Below are 23427 nucleotides of genomic sequence, written 5' to 3'. Positions count from 1 at the left end.
CATGCTTTGTGAGGGTTAGTACAGTAGGTTGTGAGGCTAATTGCGCGGAATGTACGAGACCCAGCGACAACACTTCAGCCCACGATCAGTAAAGCGACGCTTAATGAGAAATCAACGCATCGTCGTCTTAAATCTCGCTATATGGAAATAGCAACCTGCTTTTAGATGATTCTTAGTAAAGAACGATAAAACCTCAATTCAAATGAATATAACACTAGTTATCCGAGGAATCCGAAAAGCCACCATCTGACAGTTTAATTAGATACTAGCTTCGGGCTATTACCACATACTTCCAGCAGTTCAAAATCAGGCCAGAGGCGGGGTAAAAGAGCGAGGACTTCAAGATGACTACCAGGGACTTTTTGTATAAGCGGTTTAGATTAAAAACTAATTAGTGATGAAATCGAGTTAGTAAATACACAGACAGGTAGTTTAATTACTCCCATTTATAGAAAGGTGTCACATATTCGTGGTTTTCAAGGCTTTGGATTCTTCTTGGCGGCGCTGCATCCTCCCAAGGCTGATCGTCACTCAGTATCGTCGTTTTACCAGTCAAGATATTCAGTGACAGCGTTTCACCCGTAGAAGGCTTGCTAGTTAGGATTCTCACATTATTCAGTGATGACATTCGGCTGGCAAGAACTTTTGCCTGTTCCTGCATGTCGGCTTTCAGGTGAAGTATGTTCTCTTCTCCCCCAGGACAACGTCTCGAATTCAATGCACGTATTACCCCACTCACGTTGAATCTCAGACCCATATTGATAACAACCGTATTAAGACGTAGATTGTCATCTGAATCTAGGACTTTTAAAATGTCGGGGCAGATGAGATGCATCCGCACATGAAGGGTGCGAAGAGTGGGAAGAAGGGCGATGGCCGGGCAAAGATGAAGCTGTTGCTCCTCCCCTCTCCTTGGGCCAATGGGGCCGGCATTTAGATCAAGCACCAGAGCATTGAGATTCCCTAATGAGAGTAGATCTAGCATTACAGGGAGCGGTAGTTAGTAGTTATATTGGAAACTAGACAGGCCAATCTCGAACGGCCGCAAACATATTATTTCTCCGAGAGCTCAGTGGCCCAGCTTTAGCAATCATCTAGGCGCCTACCTAACAGATTATGATAATACTCCGCCGCCAATCATCATATTTTACGCAAAAGAGAAAGGAATTTCTAGCACGATCATTAGTTACACTAAGCCATCGATGTGGTAAAAAATGATAAACGGAAGTTCTAGGGCATCAGAAGCTAGTTTCGGAACTAGCTGCGGCTTAGTGAAGCAGAACCAACAACACTATTCTAGGCACCCAACACTCCCTCCCATTGGTTTATTGAGGATCCTCTCGGTCACGTGCCATTGGTCGGCCATTTGTACACAGCCTAACCTTTTTCTCACCTGTCTGCTCATGTTTTATCCTCTGTCTTAAGCTTCAGCTTTACGAAATTTCTGCAGAAGTTGTTGTCAATTAGATACGAGAGCTCTAATATAATGATCCGACCAAGCGAGCACTGGCAGGGTTTTGCCGATATAGACTCAGGTTCGGACAAATACAGGCGAATTGAACTTCTACTCTCCTCAGCAAACTTCGAATATCTGAAGACACGGGCAATAGAATCACGGAGGAAGCACCAACCTGACTTGAATGATGATGTTGGATGCAGTGTGGATTTGACGCACTTCACATCAGGTTTCAATAACCTAGTCCTGGAGCTTGCATTTTCAGATAATACATTCTGGATTGCTCGGATTCCGCACCAACCCTTTAACGATAGTGATGAAACCTCTACGCTCAGCGAGATCGCTACCATGAGGTTAATAAAAAGGCACACCAATATCCCAATACCTCAAATTTTCGACTTTGGGATGTCCACTCAATCGTTTGGTTACCCTTTCATTTTCATGGACTACCTAGGAGGGCGCACGCTTTCGAATGGGTTAGCAGTAACCATACCTCATCAACACCGTAACAAAGTAGCCAACCAACTGGCCAATGTTCTCGCAGAGCTCCAGAATATGACATTCAGTCGTATTGGGCGTATTTGGTGCGGTGATGACGCTAATCAGCCTATCGAGATTATACCCATGGCTTGGCACGCTTCGCCTGGCCCCCTGGATACTTCGCTGGAGTACTTTTACAATCAGTGACAGAGTGAAAACCGAGAAATGATTTCCTTACATCCGGATGACCCGAACTGGCTGACAGCATGCTGGGTATTGAAATCAACTATAACCCACATTGTGGTTGAGGACAGAGTTCGGGGCCCCTTTCCTCTATGTCATCTTGACTTACATTATGGTAACATGCTCTTTGACGACGAGTATAACCTGACGGGTATCATTGATTGGAGTAGTGCGCAGGCTGCTCCTCTTGAGCAGCTGTCGGTCAGTCCAGAGCTTTTTACCTTTCCAGCGTTATCAGATGAAGAAAATCGACCTATCGTCGAGTTTAAAAAACTGGTTATAGAGTCTCTAACGAAAATCGATGAGGCTCGAGGAAAGAAACCGCCCCTGGATAACCCAGAATTTGACATGGCCCTGATATCCAACCAATCCCCTCTTTCCTCCTATATGGCTTCAAAGAGTACGGAAATCGCGTACTGGCAGTATATGTCTTCACCAAGAGCAGGCCTTGTGGATGGCAAGATAATTGCAAAACTTCTATATGGAGGGAATGTCACGTGGGAGCAGTTAAGGGGGATTTACGGCTCCATGCCTCTCTTCTAGACAATTTTGAAGTGGTGTAGTGTAATGGGGGAGCCTATGAGCTAACAAGTTCAAAGAATTCCTGTCAAAAGTAGTACATGTGATCCCATTAGATTATCTAGAAGTCTAAGTTACAGTTATCTGGCTGGATGAAGGTCTTATATACAGTTTCCCAGCGTTCCAGTGTGTGGATTGCAAGTATCACCGCCTTCCCTTTCTGACAATTCCTCCCGAGCCGGTCGACCCAAACACAAAGCGCGGTACCGAAAGCATTGCGGCCAGTACATTGTCAGCCAAGGCTCACCTCCGGTGGAAGGGCTGGTTAAGCGAATCAAATCAAGATTTGCCGCCACCCGCTACCAGAGCTGCTGCTCTAATCAGGTTGCATGCGAAAGGAAGGGAAAATGGACGACCGGATCCCAAACTTCAAGTGTTGTATTGGAGCAATTGTCTGCCGTACATGTTGTCTTTTTTCGTCAGTATAGAAACTCTAATATTCATTCCTCAATCATTACAGAAACAGCAGGGCATTAGTACTGTCAGAGGTTTAGAGATAAGCCAAAGCCAAGGTTACCACAATTTGTCCAACACAAAGGATGGCCAGATAGATTTCCGTCCAGAATGCCGAAATGATTGATTGAGCGGACTGTGTGCGCACAAGACTCGCTCGCTCTATCGTACCATAACATTGGCAGTCCATTCTTTACCATAATTTGGTTAAAATATCAAGTTCCCGTACTAACGCCCGAGACATGACGTTAGTACATATTGGAACAAGGGTAGAGATGCGAACTTGATCCTTGGAACCTCCAAGAGTCTTTGGCCTTACGGTCTTACATGCATGTTTGAAAGAAGCTTCCGAATCCGCGACGGTCTCCACAAAACTGCCGATGCGATGCGTCCCTTAGCCCGCGCCGTGACATTCCTGCCACCGGAGCCAAGGCTTTAGGAGGTCTTGGGTCTGTAGATAGTAACAACAGGACAGCAATCACAAGGGAAGTTTTATAATACCTCAACGTAGTTGTCGCTTCCGTGACATGTATGTAGTAAGCAGCAGTATAATAGTCGAGGGCGGGAGTCCCTCTTATCTCCTTCTAATGCTCCCTGTTCTTCTCGTTTTCCCCCTTCTTCAAAGCCCGTCTATCTGTTCTTTCCTAACTACCTACCTAACTACTTCTCCTTATCATTCACAGGCCATGTCACAATTTCAGGGACCTAGAATTGCCATCATAGGCATTGGCAAGGTCGGCGCCGCGGTCGCCTACTCCATCATTCACAAGCAGATCGCCAGCGAAGTTCTTATCCTCGACGTCAAGGAAGACTTCCAAGATGCCCAGGTTCAAGACTTGCGCGACTCAACAAGCTTCGGCGTCTCACCGCGCGTCAGGCCCGGAACATGGAAGGAGTGCGGCCAGTGTGACATCATCGTCTTCACTGGCGGCACAAATCAGAAGGGCGGCGAGTCACGGCTCGCCCTCGTACAGCGTAACATCTCGGTCATTAATTCCGGCTTCGAGCAGATGAAGCCCTTTGGTGAAAACACCATTCTGCTGATGGTCACCAACCCCGTCGACATCATGACCTACTTTGCCCTCAAATACACAGGGCTGCCTCCGAGCCGTGTTTTCGGCAGCGGCACCATACTTGACACAACGCGCTTGAAGGACACGATCGCACAGCGGGCCGAGGTGGCGCCCCGCGCGGTGCACACATATGTCATCGGCGAGCACGGCGACTCACAAGTCATCGCATGGTCCAACATGGCCATCGGTGGTATCCCCGTTGACCAGGTATTGCCGCTCGGCGGCGACGAGAGGCACGCTGTGGCCGAGTTCGTGCGTTTCAAGGCGGATTACCTCAACAGGATCAAGGGTGAAACATCATTCGGTATTGGCGCTGTCATCTCGTCTATCTGCTCGGCGATCCTTCTTGATGAGCGGAATGTCTTACCTTTGAGCCACTTCCAGGCAGACCATGGCATTTGTTTCAGTAAGCCTGCCATACTTGGTCGTGCCGGTATCCTAAGGACGTTGGAGATCGAGCTAGAAGACGAAGAGGCGGCTTCGTTGGAGAGGTCAATTGCCAAGCTAAAGGGTGTTATCGTTGGGACGGAGAGTCCGGGACCAGTCACTGAGATGAGCAGTAGGCTGTGATAACAGGATGCCGGCAGATGTTGAGTATTAGACAGAAGTGTTGGATTGAAGTTATGATCTCTGTAAATAAGTATATTGAAACCATTCCTTCATTAGCGATAGCCTGGAGCATTATTACCAAGATCAACTTTGTTTTTTATCGTATGGCAAGTCCATTCATAGTTCACTCCTTGTCAGCTATAATACACCTTAGTTATCGGGAGCCCGTCTTCACAATACTGGTCAGAACCACATACACAGCTTGAGAAGTCGCAAGGGCTGTCACCCTGTCTCGTGACGGGGATGGCTTTGGACAGCCCGCCGTCAAGTGAAAGGAAAATCAGACCTTCAATACTAATCTTCCGCTGTCAAGCAGTCTATATTTCCCCTACACAAGTCGCAGTTCTAAGCGACATTGACTCCGGGACATTATTTTCGCTGTTCCTTGAGACTGGAGCAAGCACGTCACCTAGACATTGGGCTTTTCCCACTATCTTCCATACTTCGCCCGGGCTCTCGCTCAAGCCTGCGTGGTTCTTGGGACCTTCGCCCTGGGGGATCCCCCAGGGCTCTAAAATCCACACTCGATTGGCAGTCCAAGGCATGTCGAGGAGATCTCGAGGTATAGCAAGACGCGCCCGCGTTGATATAAATGGGTATCCCTGGCGGATGGTCGGGCTGTGGATTATTGCGGCGCCGACATCGTTATTACACCTAATTCGCGCCATCCAGGGCGACATCACACGCGCTGAGCGGGGATCCTTGATGAAGCTAATGAGTTTTATAAGGATGTCCAGGTAACGTATATTCGTTGACTCTGCTGGAGAAATGTGCTCCAGAAGTTTCTTGGCTGTGTCCCGGTGTGAAGCATCCGGTGTAAAGGGCTCTGCCAGGTTATCGTCAAACGACGTTTGTAGGAATTGCTTCTCTACTGCCTCCCATAAATGGCAAATGTATTCTAAGCCACAACTGCATGAGTTGACCAATAAATTGCGCCGTGACGTATCTAGTTTCTCGTCTCTCTCAGCTGACGGCCCCCATGGATTCTGGTATTTATCTTTATACTGTGGCTTGTATTCGACTCGTGCGGATACGATAGGGTATTCAGGGAGAAACTCGCAAGTCAACTGTAGCTCTTCTTCGCTTGTATTGACAATGGGTGTGTCAAAAAAGACTAGGTCGAGTTTGATGTGATATGGAGAGAGTCCGTGGATGTACTTAATACCCCCAATAGTAAATCTCCTTGCAACTGGGTCCGGTTGTGCGACTTCGTTCGATAACCATGAGAATGTGCCATTTTTCTCGCTTAGCTGTAACATCTCCCCACTCATTGAGGTGAGCGGAGTCTTCTCTCCTGCAGCTAAACAAAGAGCAGATACGAAGAAAAGGGCGTCACTGGGATCAGCAACTCCAACATCTTCTATCTTTGATTTAAGAGCCAAACGCGCCGAAAAGAACAACGCCAAGCCACTAACATTCATGGTAATGGATATCAAATCTTCAAGGCGACGGCATTGGCAAATCGATGCGGCATTGAACCGAGCCATGATTGAAGACCTTTCAACGCCTTCCTCGCGGCGAGCTGGATCAAGATATGGGGATAGAGTGTTGGCCATTAAGAGCCAACGATATACCCTTCGAGATCGATCAAGAGTATCACCATCAGTGTATAAATCACTACTTGCCCTGATGTTAAAAAAGGCAGCGAGTTTGAAGGTGAAAGTACCTCCTTCACAGTTTGCTACTATCATGACTGCACCATGGATATAAGGATGCGCTCGGAAATCGCTCCAAGGCTCATTTATCTCAAACTCATGCCAGCACCTTCTCCCTGCATGTTAACGCAATCGCCCTTGTTATCGGTACATAACACAAACTTACCAGGATCGTGTCCACCACCGTGAAGTTTCAATCTTATCCACAATTCTTGAAATGCGTAGTTTCTCATCTGGCAGGGGCTTCCAAGCTTCTTGGTCGTGGCTTGTACGTTGCAAGTAGGGCTCGTATCTCTCAAAAATTTGGATCTCGTCGGGATATAAGACAACATCTTCAAGGACAATCAAGAGTTTTCGACAGCATTTATAGATGATGTCCATCATGGCGATACTTCGCGCTTTCTCTTCGGGATTATCCTGTGGAATGCACATCTGATCAATCCAGATCCCTTCGCGGCGGAAATTCACGTTTTGAAGGTTGGGGTCTGGGGTAACCACCCCTCGCTGCCCTAATATCGCATCAACGAATGGTCGGCTAATAGGCCATGGTTCATGAACAGGCATCTTCGGGCCAAGCCAGGTGTCATCGCCACCCTCAGATCTCCAGCAGTAGCTGACTGCTAAATACTGCCTGAGGACAGACTCTTCGTCGAAAGGCACGCCACCAGTGTCACTTTCGCATATTAGTCGGAATGGGACTTTGTAGATTAGCTCGGGCGTTCGGAGACCGACGAAAGAGGCTAACTCGGGCGACCATGTTTGAAGATTCCGCAAGATCAGCTCTGCTTCATCGCTGTTGTCATTAAGACGTCGCACCGCCTCTGAAAAGAAGTTGATGCGATTCTGACGAGATACCGTAACTCGATATAGATTATCTCCAAGCGGATGCACAAGTGGTGCATTATCTTCGGACTCTGAGCACTCCATTTTGCATACAAATGTTGAAGTGTTGGTATGGAAGCCTCCAGGACTGGAGGTTCTGGCATCCGAAACTGGAATCCCCCATACCACGTTTGCCCCACAGGGCGGAAACCTTCGCATGAGCCTCACCCGACGAAGTTTGGACGAGATGAATGATCGCGGCCATTTTTATAGCGTTTACCACATAATTGAAGATATAGAAATTCTAATCCAAATAATACGCCTAGGTAAATGTTGTTCATACCAATAGCTTTATTTAGAATGTCTTTTAAATAGAAGAAAGTGAATGTTATTTAAGAAGTTACTATTAATAGAAGCAAATGACTGTGGCTATACGGGGTGGTAGGAAAACGGATAATAACGGTCAGCTTTCACATTAAACAGTAACTAACGGTCGCATCATCTAGTACCATACGTATAAATTCTATATCACCCTTAAGGGGTATATCTAATAGTACTAATAGGATTAATTCCCGTTCCACCTTTTAAGAATTAATTATAATAAAGAGAATATTTAAAATGGATTAAAATTAATTATCGATTTTAATCCTAATAATATTAATCTAGGATTAAAGTTATTTTTTAATCCTAAAAGATAAAGAATCTTAATTAATTTATAAAATAAACTTTTTAATATATTGATTTTAAGTTATAGCTATTATTATATTATTTATTCCTATTATATATTTAATTATAAAGTAAATTAAAGCATTTATAATTAAATATATAAGTATATTATTATTAATGTCCTTAAATTTAAAAGGGAATGAAATGTTTTACCTATTAGTAAAGGTAACCTTTACTATACTTTATATAATTATATTTTAAAAATATAAGCTAGGATTAATATTTAGCCTTTAAAGATATTTAAAAAGTAGGAAAAGGGGTTAATCCTATTAATTAAAGAGCCCTTTAAGCGGATTTTTATAAATATTAATATATAGGCTATATACTTTAAAGTTATTAAATAAAGAGTAAGGCTTAAAAATAAAGAAAAAAGGAATTAATTTATCCTTTATTTATAAATATAAATTATAGCTATAAAGGTTCTTATTAACTTAATTATTTATATAATCCTTTTATAGGTTATATTTCTTTATATTAATAAAACTATTTATAAATAAATCTTTTAATTAATTTAATAGTTTATATTTTTTAATTAATTTTAACTATAATAGAATTTATATAATATAAGTTTATAATTAAGTAAATTACTTTAAAATACTTTTATTAAGGTATAATATTTTATATAAGGTAAATTTAATTAAAAAAAGGTAGGTTAATTTATTTAATTTTATATTTAATATTTATAAATACTTAAAATAGTAACTAAAATAACTATAATTAACGCTAATTTATAATCTTTAATTAATTATATTTATAAAGTATAAATTTTACTTTATTCTTTAAAATAATATAAGTTTATATAATATTATACTTATTAATAATTAATTATAAAGTATATTTATTATTTTAATTAACGGTAATTTATAAGGCATTTATATATAAAAAAAGGCTTTTAGTTTAAATAAATAATAAAGCTATATTATTTTATTATTTTATAATTTAAAAGAAAATAAAGCAATTTATACTATAGCTTTAAAGGAAGTATATAATAAAATACTTAATTAATTATAAAATTAATAATTTTATTATATTAATAACCTTATAAAATAATTAATTTATTAAATAAATTTTAAACTACCTTCTTTTTTATAAGTTATTAATTATAAAGCTTAAAGGTTATAAAAGATAATAAATATATTAATTTAAGTATAAAGTTTTATATAAAGTAATAAACCTAGCTAAACTAAATCCTATATTTAAAGGCTAATTAAAAGGACATTATAAAGAAGAGCCCTTAAAAATATAAATAATAACTTATAATTAAAACTTTTTAATAACTAGTATATATGCTTTACTTTATTATAATATATAAACTTTATTATAATAATTTATATTTTTAGGTTAAACTTTGCTAAATACCGATTTAGCTATAAGTTAACGAATGCATAAATGCTGTCACCAGTGTGAAGGCCTCCCTCGGCCATACGTCAACTCGCCTTGAGAGCTGAATCCAGGATATTACGAGGGGTGGAGCGCCTGAAATCATACTACGGGTCGCATGAAGGCTGGGAACTGCTAGGCTATCCCAAAATAGGGGCTTTATTGGGCTCTTAGCAGGGAATCGTTATCAGATGTCGATAGCCGGTTACAGCAAGTCGGCCTAAACTTAGTAATCTTACTCCTCAAAATCTAAACTAAGGGCTTTAGGTAGTTGCGATAGTCCCTATTTGATGCATTGCCGAATATAAACACTCTGTCTTCTACTTCTTCTAGCCAAAGAGTCCCGAATCTTCATTCTTCTTTCACTTATTACCTAAAAAAAACACTTTTAATCTTCCACCCATAGCCTACCATCTCTCACAATGCCGAATAATCTAGTTCACTAAAATAATGACTGTCGTCTTTGAGTTTATTAAAGAGACTGAACTAAAAAACGGTCAGGTGGGAGAGAACATCACCTATATCATAGGGAAACCTACCCTGCGTCCCGTTGAAACTACTCCTTCGGAAGATAATCAAACGTATTTCGTATTACCCGCTGGGCCAAATGGACCACGATGCAACATATGCTAGGGAGCGCTAAACAGTTCGCGCAGTTTGCAAACTTATACGTATAGTGATTGTGGATGCGTAAGTCCTATCTTTCCCACTCCTATCCCTCGTATCGATTAAGCTAACGATATATAGTAGCTTTATTACAATGCCTACGTGCCGGTTAATAAAGTCGGGCGGTGTAACATTGAAAGGCATAAGGATATTAGCTAGCAGAAGTCGATCTGCATTAACGGCCTTTTCGATCCTTATAAGGCCTGCCAAAATCCTTTACAGTTACCTACAAGGCCGCAGAATTATGGTAAGTCAAGTTCTTAAATAGCTAGCGCTAATACAATCTTTAATGTCAGGATAGGACATATATTTTACAAGGAATGCTTGAATTTGCATTGGGACATTAGGTACCGGATATGCTAGTATTGCCGCAAGCAGTCGTGTGAAAAAAAAAAGGGCTGTGGAATTAACTGCTGCCGTCCTGTGCTGTGTGATTGATTGATTGATTGATTGATTCCTACTCGGTTTCAGCCACACTTTCATCCGTGGCTGTGCTTGGTTGACCTGACTAGGTAACCCCGGCCAACGCGACTCGAAAATGGATCCAATGCTGCCCGAAAATTCCATGTCATCACCGCCTACTCAATTCGTCCAATAGCTTCGGGATCGGACACCGCTTGCCTAATCAATCACCACCTCTACAGAACACCGCCTTCTAAATTCGTCACCACCTGCTCCATTGAGGAGTGAAATATGAATCAATCAATCAAACAACTAGCTACGGGTATTCGCCTTAAGAGACATATATTCACTTATGCATTAGTATAGTAACAGAACTACTGTCTATACAAATGGTTGGGGCTATACTTGGAGAGAAGTAAAGGATGAAAAGGTAGAGAGAGATTGAGGTTAAGCTGGTTATGTTTTGAACTTTTAAAACATGGCTAAGTGGGGCGATACAAATCCATTTTTAAGCCGCGTTGGCGGGTCAACCAGCTCTTTCAACCGGGGCATACGTGGGCATGCGGCAGCGGCGGATACCCAAGACTATGCAAGGCGGCCCAACGGTCTTGATCAACATATTTCCATCGCAACCACGAGCCCCTACTACAGCCCAGTGCTTTGTGGCCAATTACGTGGAAACCTCTATACCGCAGATGCAAACATTTCTGCCGCAACAGACTACGGGAAGCTCCCGGAGGTGCTACAAAACTTGGTGACATGGACGGGTTCTGCGGCCTGGGCCCTCATGCCCAACACAGATAGGCAAGTTGGTGGTGCTTGCAACCTCATTGGGGTAATCTGAAATAAATTTATTCCTCAATATACCATGCTTCACTATAGTATATTATAAAGGAAGGGAATAAGGCTAATAAATATAATAAGATCTTGCTAGGTTAAGTAATTAAACAGTATTAACTTTTTAATATCTTAATACTTATAAGCTTTAATTAGCTTAATTGTAAAATGTATACTAAACGCTTTCGTTTACTTAAATTATATAATATATATTTAAAGCATTATTTAGCCCATCGAGTCCTTTGTTTAAAACCTGGATTACTTTTCCAAGCTTGACTACTGCTATCTATAACGAACCTCCTCGATTAAGGCTTTATAGCGCACAATATTTATAGCTCTTTAGAACCTCCTATAGGTTCCCGCTATACTATATGCTAGCTTTCATTTGCTACTAGGCATAGGGGACCCCAGCCTATCGCACAAAAACTGGGTTTCAGATTATGCAGAAGTCGCTTAAGAACAATTAGCAATATCCTATAATTTATCCTAGGAGGAATTATAGCAGCTTTTTAACGCTAAGGATGCTTTAAATAAAGTCCTCCTATTTAAAATGGTTTATCCTTTTAATAATATTAAAGAAAACCTATAAAGTAAAGGGAATAATGCTAAAACCTTTTATATATATATAGCCCTCCCCGTCCAACTTGCCTTTTAATAAATTATTATATAAAGGTCTGAAGTTGGGCTACTTAGTTCCACTAATTATCCCTAGATGGCTGACTTTACTTGGTCATATACGGCTTAATGCATATTGGTTAGCGAATTGAAACGGCATGGCACTATTAATCGACCGAGATAGACTGGCGAACAAGGTGTGAACAGCAACCGCATATGGCTTAGGAAGGAGCTGAGAGGGCAAGTTCCAAAATTTCTCCCGCTCAACCTCTAATGAGACTAATTGGTTGATAGTTATTGCCATAGGTATAAAAGTGCTGTCACAGTTGTATTTAACGGGAAGCATTTCTTAATTCTAATATTTCTTATATATAGCCAAAAGGCGGTACACAACGTAAACTGCTAAGTTCAAGGTTTAATTTTTAAATATATAGATGTTTCCTTACAATATGCTCTATACCGCACAGCTTTGCAGCAACTCCGTAGGTATTAGGCTTAAGCAGCACTAAAGGTAAACATAGATAGATATACGTGCCATTTTCAATGGTGGTTAGGCGCTCCATATTAGATTAATGCAAACGGTTAATATTCTTTTAATTACCTTAACGGCTATATATAATCCTTTAACCCTATAATTAATATATAGTATTAGGAGACTTATAATAGAAATATATAGGATATATTAAGCCTTTAATAATATGTATACAGAATTATAGTTGGGTTAAATTACCTTATATTACTAATCTGGCTGGCTGTATAAGCTCAGTTACTGTACTATGTAGACTGGTTTTCTAAGTAGCCTATAAATTTATAACTGTTCCTTAAAACTCTTCTACTAGATGGTAAATTTCCTTTAGTTTATATATGTTAAGTTTAATTACGCTATAGATCTTAAAAGTAAATAAAGTATAAAGGTATTATATACCCTTAAATATATGTTATTATTTTAACTTTAATTTTAACGTTTAGGAAATTTAGTTGGGTATATGCCTTATTAGAGCGCATGTTAAACGTATTTATAATAATAGGTACATCTTCCGTTTAAAGCTTCCTGCTACCCCAATCACCAATTGGTTCATATCCTGGGTACCTTAATTTGTTCAGTTTTAACTAAGATATATATTTCCCAAATGGTTTATTCTATCCATCGTGATTTTAAAAAAGAAGCATCCCCTAAAGCCTAATAAATATTAAAATAAAATTAAGATATATAAACGGCTTCAATCTTTATAGGGCAACATCATCCTATACTATTATAAAAAAGTTATTAACAATAACCACACTCCAGCTATTCTTCTTGAGTTTATTAAGGGCACACCGTTGCATCAATTTCTTAAAGAGGATCTTCTTAGCCCGCATATTCTTATAGCATATCGTCACAATATAACGCTACATAAGCTTTCAGACGACAACATCCCTAACCCGCAACTGTTACTGGCATTACGGCATATGTACCATCAATTCACACAACATGGTATTATGCACGGTAATCCCAAATTGCACAACTTCATTCGCACCGAGCATGGCGTTATGGCTATTAACCTTGAATTTTCACATCTTCTGCCCAACGATATCACAAATAAGCACGAACTAGCTAGTCTGATTGACGAGATTGGAGCTGTGATTAATGTCACATCGCTTGTACAAGCCAAGTCGCACCTTTTCCAGACCTCTATGCCTATGATGGGAGGCAGGTCTAGGCTGACGGATGACAATCATGAGTAGTAGGCGTCGTTGATCATTGCCGACGCCTGCAGACAGCTAGCTGTCTTGATGCAATCGCACTCTGCCCCCTCCTATATAATCGAATTGAAATACTCCCATATGACATATATCTAGAGTACCAATACAACACACAACTACTCTTGCGGCATAATAGTCTACCTGTAATCAGTCAGTTACCTACGCCCAGTATCAAAGGGCATAGCAGCTGCAACTCGCAACCTCCTCTTTAGCTTCGTTCCCGGTTCGGGCATGAAAGCATCGTCTCGGGAAGAGACCTGGGAGCTTGGCTGAATAGGGCTCGAGGACGAACACCTAGATAACCCGGCGCCCACTCCCCCCCGGACCCTCTTTCCGATTACCCCGCTACCCCGCCAAAGCCTCGCGCTAAGCAGCGGCCACTGGTTAGCTCAGGACTCTATTTCCTACTGAATTATAAAGCAAGAGAAAGAGAGAACGCGTGGTCAACCTTTCAGCATATCGTACTCTACAGCTATACGACGAAAAGTCTATCTTTCGTGGAAGCCGATATTTTCTAGGGGGAATTATTCGTAATTGCGGAAAAGAAGTAAGATCCAAAATGTTATTAATAACTATGCTCCTATAAGTCATAGGTTCTAGCACCTAAACTTAATTAATATTTTAAAAGATTTATTAAAAGGATATATATTTTTAAATAATCTCATTACTGTTAAAGTATTCCTTAATTTATTTAATAATTTAAAGCTAAAAGTTAATTAAAAAATAGTATTAAAAGTAATATAAGTTTCTTTTAATATAAATAAAAGTAATAAACCTATTAAAAAGCTTATAAGTTTATTTAAAAAATATATACTTTACTTTATATTCTTTAATTAATATATTTAATATTAATAAAAAACTTAAGCTTTATTATAATAAAAAGTATTTAAATTTTATAATATTTTATAATTAAAGCTATTATTAAGTATATAAGGCCCTTATATACTTATAGTTTAATTTTTTTATTATAACTTATAATAAAGGTTTTAAAATTTATTTAATTATTTAAAATATAATATATTAATTAATATATTTATTTAAAAAATATATAAAGGGATTATTAACTTATTAAATAATAATTCTTAAGTTATTAAAATAATAATTAATTACTTTTATTACTTTAAATATAATATATAATTAATTAAAGAGTTTTTTTAAATTTCCTTTAAAGCTATATATATTAATTTTAATAAAACCTTATAAATACCTTTTAGCTTTATTCTTTATATTATAATTTATACCTTTATTAAAAAATATAATATCTTTAACTTAAAGGATTTTATACTTTAAAAGTTTAAAGTAATAATTATTAAATATTAAATTATTATTAAATATTTAATTATACTTAACTTTTTAAAAGCTATAAAAAAGGTATATATATTTATAATTAAGGTTAATTAAGGGTTAAAGAATATTATAATAATTACTTTTTATAAATATTTTAAATTATTTAATTAAAAGGAAATAAAGTATATATTAAAAAAATTAAATATATTAATTTATAATTTATTTATATATAAATATATTAATTAAAGCTTCTTTTATTAATTAAATTTTACTTAAGAAGAAAATTATATTTTAAGATTTAATATTTTAAAAAAATAAAACATTTAAATTATAATTAAATAAAAAGGTTATTTAATAATATTATAAATATATAATATTAAAGGTTTTTATAAGGTTATTATTTAATATATAATATTTATTATATAATTAATTATATAATTATATTTATACCTTTTATTTTAATAATTTTCTTATTTTATTTTTAAATTAGGAATATAAAAAATAGTTAATTTAATTAAAAAAAAAAAAAAAACCCTTATTCCTTTAATTAAGCTTTATAAAGGGATTTATATAATATATATATATTATAAGGTTATATATTAATATATTTAACTTTTTTAAAATAAGCTATATCTTTTCTTTATTAAATAATATAAGGTATTTATATAAAATAATTATAATAATATCCCTTAACCCTTAATTTATTTTTATTATAAAAGTATATATATTTTTTATTACTTTTAAAAGGTTATTAAAGTTTTAATATTATATAATTATTTATTTAAACTTTTAAACTATAAGACTTTTAAGTTTATAAATAAAGTATTTTTTAATTAAATTATATATTAATATATAAAAAGTTAAATTTATTAAAGTAATTTATAAGTTTAAATTAAATAAGGAAAAGTTTATTATTATTTTATTAAAGGTATAATTTATAAATAGCTTTTTAATAAATAAGTTTTTAATAATATTTATAATAAACTTTAAAGAGAATATATAAATATTATTATTTTAATTAATTTACTCTTTAAAAGGAATATATTAAAAAGCATTATAATTAATATAATAAAAATAATATATTATTATTTTAATAATATTAAGATTATTATTTAAAAAGTTAACCATTTATTTATATTTATTTTAAATAAAAAGTTAATATATATCTTATTAATTCTTATATTTTTTATTAATTATAAAACTTTAATAAATTATAATAAAGAAGTTTAATTATAAATAAATAATAGCTTTATATATTTTATATTTTCTTTTATTATAAAAGATAATAAAATTAAAATATTACTTATTAAAATAAAGCTTAATAATAAAAGCTTAATTAATAATATAACTTTTAAAATAAAATAAAGAAGTAAGTAAAATTAAATACCCTTTTTATAATTTTTTTAATTTTTTAAATATTATAAAATTAAATTTATATAATATAAATTTAATCTTTATATTTATTACTTTAATAAATATAATATAAATTATTAAATTAATTAAAAAAGTTAAAAGAATTATTTAATAAAATAATATAAGTTAATAATAAAGTAATAAGTTTTAATAAAAGTAAAATAAATTAATTTATAATTTAATAATTAATATATTACTTTTAATAATAGTTTTATTATAATGCTTCTTTAATATATATATAATAAAAAGCTATTAAATTAATTGCTTTTAAGTACTTTAAAGTATAGCTACTTTAAATTAAACGTTATATTATAGCTATTTAATAATTAAAAAAAATATTAAAATATTAAAACTTTAATTTATTAAGTTTATATAAAGTAATATAATAATATTATACTTAAAAACATTATTATTAATAAGGTTATTATTATTATTTAAATATACTTTAACTATAATTATTAATTATAAATATTTAATTTAAATTCTTTATAAGTTATTTAAAAACTTAAAACTATATATTAATAAATTAAATATATATATAAAAGAAATAACTTACTTTTTATTTATATTATTATTTATTATTTATATTTTATACCTTAAGTAGTTAAGATTTAATAGGAGGAGCTTATAGGGTAGGTATATCCTCTTCCTTAATATTAATTATTATATATAACTAAGACTACTTAATAGGGTTACTATAATGCGGTGGGCTATTATGCGCTTATATAGGTATAGATTTAATCCTATTAGAAGAATAGTAGGTAACGTAGACTTGGAGTTTAAATAAGCTATATTAAAGCTTAATAATTACGGGTATAAAGCTAACCGGTTATATATTTCCCTTATTATAAATATAAGTTAAACCTTAAACCTTTAAATTTAAAAAGAATTATAAATAAATTTAACTTTACTTAAAGACTTTTAAAGAATAATCTTTATTATATTTATATAAATTTTTAATTATTACTTTTTAAATTATTATTTATTTATATCTTTTTATTATAATTATTATATTTATTAAAAGTATTATAAGTTTTTATAATAACTCTTTATATTATTAAGCTTAATATAATTATTTATTTTTAAAATGTTATTAAATAATTATAAGCCTTTAAATTAAGGTAAAAAAACTATAATAGTTAATATTAGCTTTATAGAAACCTAATAGGAGTTTAGACTTAAACTTTTTAAACTCTATTAAAAAAAGTCTATATTAAGCTATTTTATCCAATTTAAGTTAATCAACTATTATTTTAATTAAGGTAATAGGGCTTTTATAGGTTTTTTTTATTATAGGTTAAAAGATTCCGTTAAGGATATTATTTATTTATAAAACTAATTAGTTATATTAAAAGAATATATTATTATAACGGTTTATATTAATAATAAACTATATAAATAATATTAATAAAAGCGGGCTTTAAAGTAAATATATAATAAAAAGGGATATTATTTTAATAATATTAAATAAAATTATATTATAAATAATTAAGCCCTTTAAATTAATAAAATAAACCTTTTAAATATATAGCTATTAATTAATTATATTATATTATAATATAATTTTTAATTTATATTTATATCCTTAAAAAAATATCCTTTTATATAAAAGTTTATTATAGTAATTATTTTTATTAATACTTTTAATTAAGATATTAATAATATTATAAAAGAATTATACTTTTTAAATTAAATTATTTAAATATTAAAGGATTTTTAAGTATAGCTTAAGTTATAATTAAACTATTATAAAGAAGTAAGTTTAATATTTTACTTTATATTTTCTTTCCTTTACCTTTTATTTAATTAATTAACTATATTATATTATAATAATATTTTATATTTATATTTATATTTTAATAATATATTTTAATATAAAAGATTTATTATAATAAGTATAATAGTAAAGGTAAATTAAAATAAAAGAAATAAATTATTTTAATAAATATATTAACCTTTTAATATTTAATAAAGTATAAAGGATAAAGTATATAATAAAATAAATTATTAATATATACTTTAATATTATTAAGTTTTAATTAATACTTTAAATTATTATAATAGTTTATATTAATTATTAAAATTAATAATTTTATTATAACTCTTTAAATAAAAAGTTTATATATATTTTTTATATATATATATATAAATAAATTAATTAATATAATATATATTACTTTTTATTAATATATTAAGGTATTTTTTAACTTTTATTATTAAAGAAATATTAATTACTTTATTATATAAAACATTAAATAAATTTAAAGGAATATATTTTTATATATTATTTTTAAGTTTAATATAAATTAAATATAATATTTATATATTTTTATTTTTAAAGGTTAAATATATTAATATTATTATTAAATAAAAATAATAATTAAAGTATTAACTTTAGCTTTAATTCCTTATAATAGTTTATAATATTAATTTATTATAGTTATTTAATATTTAAAGTTATTAATTTAAAGGTAGGTATAATATTTATTATTATATATATAAGAAGAGTAATTTTATTACTTTTATTTTCTTTATTATAATCTTTTCCCTTTTTTAAATAACTTTACTTTTTAATTTTAATATTATTAAAAAACTTTAATTCCCTTTTTTTCTTTTTCTTTTTCTTTTTCTTCTTTTTTTTTAATCTTTCCTTTAATATATTTTAAAACTTAATATTAAAATCCTTATATTTAAATATAAATTTAAAAATAATTATTAAATTAAATTTAGAATTAATTATTAGCTTAATTTTAATATAAATAATAATGGATTTATTATAATAATTATAGTTTATATTTATATTATTAAAGTTTAAATTAAAAAAATTTATCTTTTTTTATTAAAGTTTAATAATTATTTAAAAAAAAGTATAAGGAAATAATAAAGTTTAATTAATATTATTTAAAAGGCTACTTAAAAATTTTAAAAAGATAGTAATAAATAATTAAATAAAAGATTTAAAGAAATTTTAAAGCTATATATTATTAATATTAAAGCTTAAAAGTTTATTTTTTAATATATTAAAAATTTATATTATTTATAATTAATTATTAAGTTTTTTTATTTTATATTTTATTATACTTTTAAGGTTAAAGAGCTTATACTTTTAAGTAATTATATATATTTAAACATTTATTATAAATTTAATAATATTTTTTTTATAATAAAATAATCCTTTAAGTTTAAAGCATTTATATATATTAATAAATATATAATAAATAAAAATATAATTAATATTATTAAGAATATATATTAATTATAACATTATATTATAATTATAATAAAAGAATAATTTAAGGTTTTTATTAAATAATTAAATTAAAATAAAAAGTAATAATTTATTTATAAAATAAAGAATAATAAATAGGTTTATATATAAGTTATAATTAATATTAATAAGAAATAAAAGTATAATTAATATATTTTATATAATAATTTTAATTATAAATTAATAGCTTTTAAATTATTCTTTTAATTAATAATAAAGCTTTATTTTATTATAATAAATTTTAATTAATTATTTATTTCTTTATTTTAAATATAAATATATAATTAAAAAATATTTTTAATAATTAATTAAAAAAAAGATAAATTATTTTATATTATAATAATAAAAGAAATATAAGATTATAAATAATATTATTTATTTAAAATATATTAATTATTATATAAATAAATATATTAATTTAATTATATTTTTATCCCGCTTTTCTTTTTAATTATTCTTTTTTTATTTTTATTTTTATAATATATTTAATATAAATATTAAAGTAAAAAAAGACCTTAAATCTATTAATACTTATAGTATTTTATATATAAAGTAAATACTTTCCTTTATTTATTAAATAAAATATAATATAAAAAAATGTAATGTTTTATAAATTTAAAACCTATCCTTTATTAATTAATTATAAAGAATTAAATATAATTAATTAAAAAAGGTTTTTTATTAAGGGGATTATTAAATATATTATTATTAATATTATTTAATTAAAAAATTAATTAATATTTAATTAAGCTATTTAATAATTTTAATTATATAAATTTATAAATTAATATAAAGTAGTATTAATTATTTATTTATTTTATAATCTTTATAAATTAAAGCTTATTTTTTTAAAAAGCTTTAAATAAAAACTTTTATAAAGGAAAACTTAAATAGTTCCTCTTTAAAGAAAAAAGTATATATATTTATTAAAAAATGTTTAAATATATATATATTAATAATTATATTAAAAAGTTTATTTAAGTATTAAATATTTAAAGTTAATATTAATTTTAAATAAAGGTATATTTAAAGTTAATATTAATATAAATAATAATAAATTAATTAAAGATATTTATATTTATATAATAATAAAATTCTTTATATTAAATAATTTAAAGTAATTTATATTAAAAAGGTTAAAATTTAAATTAAAAATGCTTTAAATTAATAAACTTTTTATTAATTATATTTAAAAGGTTTATATATTTATTATTAAATTTAAATATAAGTTAAAGAGTATTATTATTAATATTATATATATTAATTAAGTTAAGCTTTAAAAAAAGAAAGCATTTTAAAACCTTATATATAATAATAATACTTTTATTATAGATTTAATAATTAATTATATTAAAAGAAAAAAGTAATTTATTAAAAAAGGTATATTTTAAAATTTTATTAAAGCTTTAAAGTATTATAATAAATCTTTAATAATAAAAAATAAATAGTTATTTCTTTTTATATATACCCTTTAATATATTATTATAATTTAAAATTAATAAAAAATATAATTAAAAGGTTAAATAAATATTTATTAATTAATTTTTATATTAACTTATAAAGTTTTATAAAAGCTTTAAATTAATAAAATTTTAATTACTTTATATATAAATAAAGAAGTATAGCTCTTTTTATATTTTTTATACCTTTTATTTAATAGGTTTCTTATAAATAATAAATGTAATATAGATTTTAACCTTAATCCTATTTAATCATTTAGCTTTTAATATTTTAAGCTTAAATTATTAAAATTAAAACTTTAATTATATTATTATTAAATCTTTAAATTTATTTATTATAAGGATTATTTATTTTAACCTATTAAATAATAAATTATATTAAGCTTAAATTATTAATATAAATTATTAATAGTTCTATAATGCTTTCGACTAAACGTTTGCTAGAGTTTAGCAATAGGCGTTAAGATGCTAATTCCTAAACGTTCTTAAACGCGTTTTGTTGACTTGTAGCAGTAGCGGATAGGTAACCGAGAAGGAGCGGCTTGTTTTAGGTGCGAGACGTTAGGGCGTGAAATGTGCGGTCTGTCGCTTTTCTGTCGAGAAGTTCTGGAGCGTCGGGCTTGCGGACGACTGTCGCATCGTAGCAGACCTCGAAATCGTGACTTTAACACGCGGTCTATGGCTACTAGATTGGTGCGATTTAAAGAGCAGGGGAAAGCTAATTCGAATAAAGACTGTGGCCTATAATTAATAATAAGTATGACTTTTATTAGTGAGGCTATGGGAAAGGAGGGGAGCTAACCAGACTGCTTCGGTTACGATAATTCCTTAAAGTCGTTGTGGCGATGGGTATGGAACCCATAGTATCGCGCAACTATTCTTTCAATAAATCGTTCGGCATGACGAGCATTGGCGACCGGCTTGGATATCGCACGTGCCGGGCATGGGTCACGCTATAAACAGTAAGCATTATGGTAGTCAGCAGACAGATGAAGTGATAAAGTGATGCAGCGAGATAGGCGGATACTGTGAGTAAGTAGATAATCCAACTACGACTGGGTGAACTGCTGGCACAGGTAGCCAGGCTGACCTAATGCTGGCTGGGAAGGTTGAGGTGGTGGTAAAAGTGTAGATGGCTTAGTAGTGGATTGATTGGCGGGAGAGTTAAGTGGGCGAGTGCACTATCACCGGCAGCCATCTGATATAAGGTGTGGGGTATGGATATTGGGTATTGGGTATTGGGTTTAGAAGGTTTAGGGGATTCGACTGCCTAGGTTTAGTGAGCAGACCCTAGCCGCCCGCCCCCTGGTCTGTGGTAGTGGCCCACCGTCAACCCCGCATATAGTGCAGAGCAGATAAATGCACCCATACCTTCAAATTCCATATAAAAGCAATAAACAACTATAGGTATAAAACGAACCCAGCTTTATACCAACCACCTTAATATCTATTACAGTATACTTTATTTATAAATATAAACTGCCCTCTTATTTAATATTAAATTCCAACGTAACCTTCTTTAAAATAGCTTTTATATTTAATATTAGCTTTAATAATAATAATATATGCTTTATATTATATTAATATACGTTTTAAAATTAAACTAAATATAAATAAATATATATTGCCTTTTCCTAAATGTTTAAATAACTATTAGCTTATTATTAACCTTTTATTTATATAATTTAATACCTATTACTTTAAACCTGTTTTTAAATTCCCTTAACTCCTTTAATTAATTTAAATTTAAAGTAAAGATTTAATTTATAAATAAAGAAAAAACCTTTAATAAAAAAAGTATTTAAAAATAGCCTTTCCTATTTATAATAAACGCTATAAGGTATAATTAATATTTAAATATATATATAAATATAGCTTTCTTTAAGTAATTAAAAAAACTTACTATAATTTAACGGAGATAAAATGCTTTTATAATATAATACTCCTTTTATTAATCCTTAACCACTTTATTATTTATTAAATTATATATATAATATTTATTAATAAAGCAATAAAGATCCTTAATAAGCTATAATATTATTAATATTACTTTTTTAAAAAGTATATATAAAATATTATTTTTTTATATAATGCTTAACTTAAAGCTAATATATACCTTATCTATTATAAAGAATACTTTATAGTTATATATTATATTTAAATAAAAATAATAAATGTTTATATTAATTAAAATATTTAGCTTTACTTTAATTAAAAGTTTAATATACTTTTTAAATTTTACTTAATCTTTATTTAATAT

The 23427-nt window shown here is 30.7% G+C and overlaps 6 protein-coding genes across 6 annotated transcripts; 4 read left to right on the top strand and 2 right to left on the bottom strand.

The window, feature by feature from the left end:
- Window positions 1-36: 36 nt before the first annotated feature.
- Window positions 37-1206, bottom strand: F5B22DRAFT_248570 (uncharacterized protein). Its single transcript, XM_047969989.1, has one exon. It carries the CDS (start codon window positions 983-985, stop codon window positions 437-439), a length of 549 nt encoding a protein of 182 aa, XP_047829612.1. The 5' UTR covers window positions 986-1206; the 3' UTR covers window positions 37-436.
- Window position 1207: 1 nt separating this feature from the next.
- On the top strand, window positions 1208-2216 carry F5B22DRAFT_248514 (uncharacterized protein). Its single transcript, XM_047969988.1, has one exon. It carries the CDS (start codon window positions 1487-1489, stop codon window positions 2141-2143), a length of 657 nt encoding a protein of 218 aa, XP_047829611.1. The 5' UTR covers window positions 1208-1486; the 3' UTR covers window positions 2144-2216.
- An 83-nt stretch (window positions 2217-2299) lies between these two features.
- Window positions 2300-2722, top strand: F5B22DRAFT_647872 (uncharacterized protein; the record flags this gene model as incomplete). Its single annotated transcript, XM_047978943.1, has 1 exon — window positions 2300-2722. The coding sequence occupies one exon, from the start codon at window positions 2300-2302 to the stop codon at window positions 2720-2722; it is 423 nt and encodes a 140-aa protein (XP_047829610.1).
- Window positions 2723-3897: 1175 nt separating this feature from the next.
- F5B22DRAFT_637248 (l-lactate dehydrogenase) lies at window positions 3898-4854 on the top strand (the record flags this gene model as incomplete). The annotated part of the gene is made up of 1 exon (XM_047977412.1): window positions 3898-4854. One exon carries the CDS (start codon window positions 3898-3900, stop codon window positions 4852-4854), a length of 957 nt encoding a protein of 318 aa, XP_047829609.1.
- A 356-nt stretch (window positions 4855-5210) lies between these two features.
- F5B22DRAFT_647870 (uncharacterized protein) lies at window positions 5211-7475 on the bottom strand (the record flags this gene model as incomplete). The annotated part of the gene is made up of 2 exons (XM_047978942.1): window positions 5211-6657; window positions 6715-7475. 2 exons carry the CDS (start codon window positions 7473-7475, stop codon window positions 5211-5213), a joined length of 2208 nt encoding a protein of 735 aa, XP_047829608.1.
- A 5894-nt stretch (window positions 7476-13369) lies between these two features.
- F5B22DRAFT_612077 (uncharacterized protein) lies at window positions 13370-14259 on the top strand (the record flags this gene model as incomplete). The annotated part of the gene is made up of 1 exon (XM_047975322.1): window positions 13370-14259. A coding segment is annotated over exon 1 (272 nt), but the record flags the coding sequence as incomplete, so codon positions are not given.
- Window positions 14260-23427: the final 9168 nt, after the last annotated feature.

Source organism: Xylaria bambusicola (genome assembly GCF_022495145.1).
Source record: "Xylaria bambusicola strain CBS 139988 unplaced genomic scaffold F5B22scaffold_29, whole genome shotgun sequence".
NCBI classification, from domain to species: Eukaryota; Fungi; Ascomycota; class Sordariomycetes; order Xylariales; family Xylariaceae; genus Xylaria; species Xylaria bambusicola.
The sequence above is the reverse complement of the archived record's forward strand: the minus strand, read 5'-3'. Positions and strand labels throughout refer to the sequence as shown.

Coding starts and splice junctions, on each gene's coding strand:
- F5B22DRAFT_248570 (XM_047969989.1), bottom strand. CDS start 985: ATGCTAGATCTACTCTCATTAGGGAATCTCAATGCTCTGGTGCTTGAT.
- F5B22DRAFT_248514 (XM_047969988.1), top strand. CDS start 1,487: ATGATCCGACCAAGCGAGCACTGGCAGGGTTTTGCCGATATAGACTCA.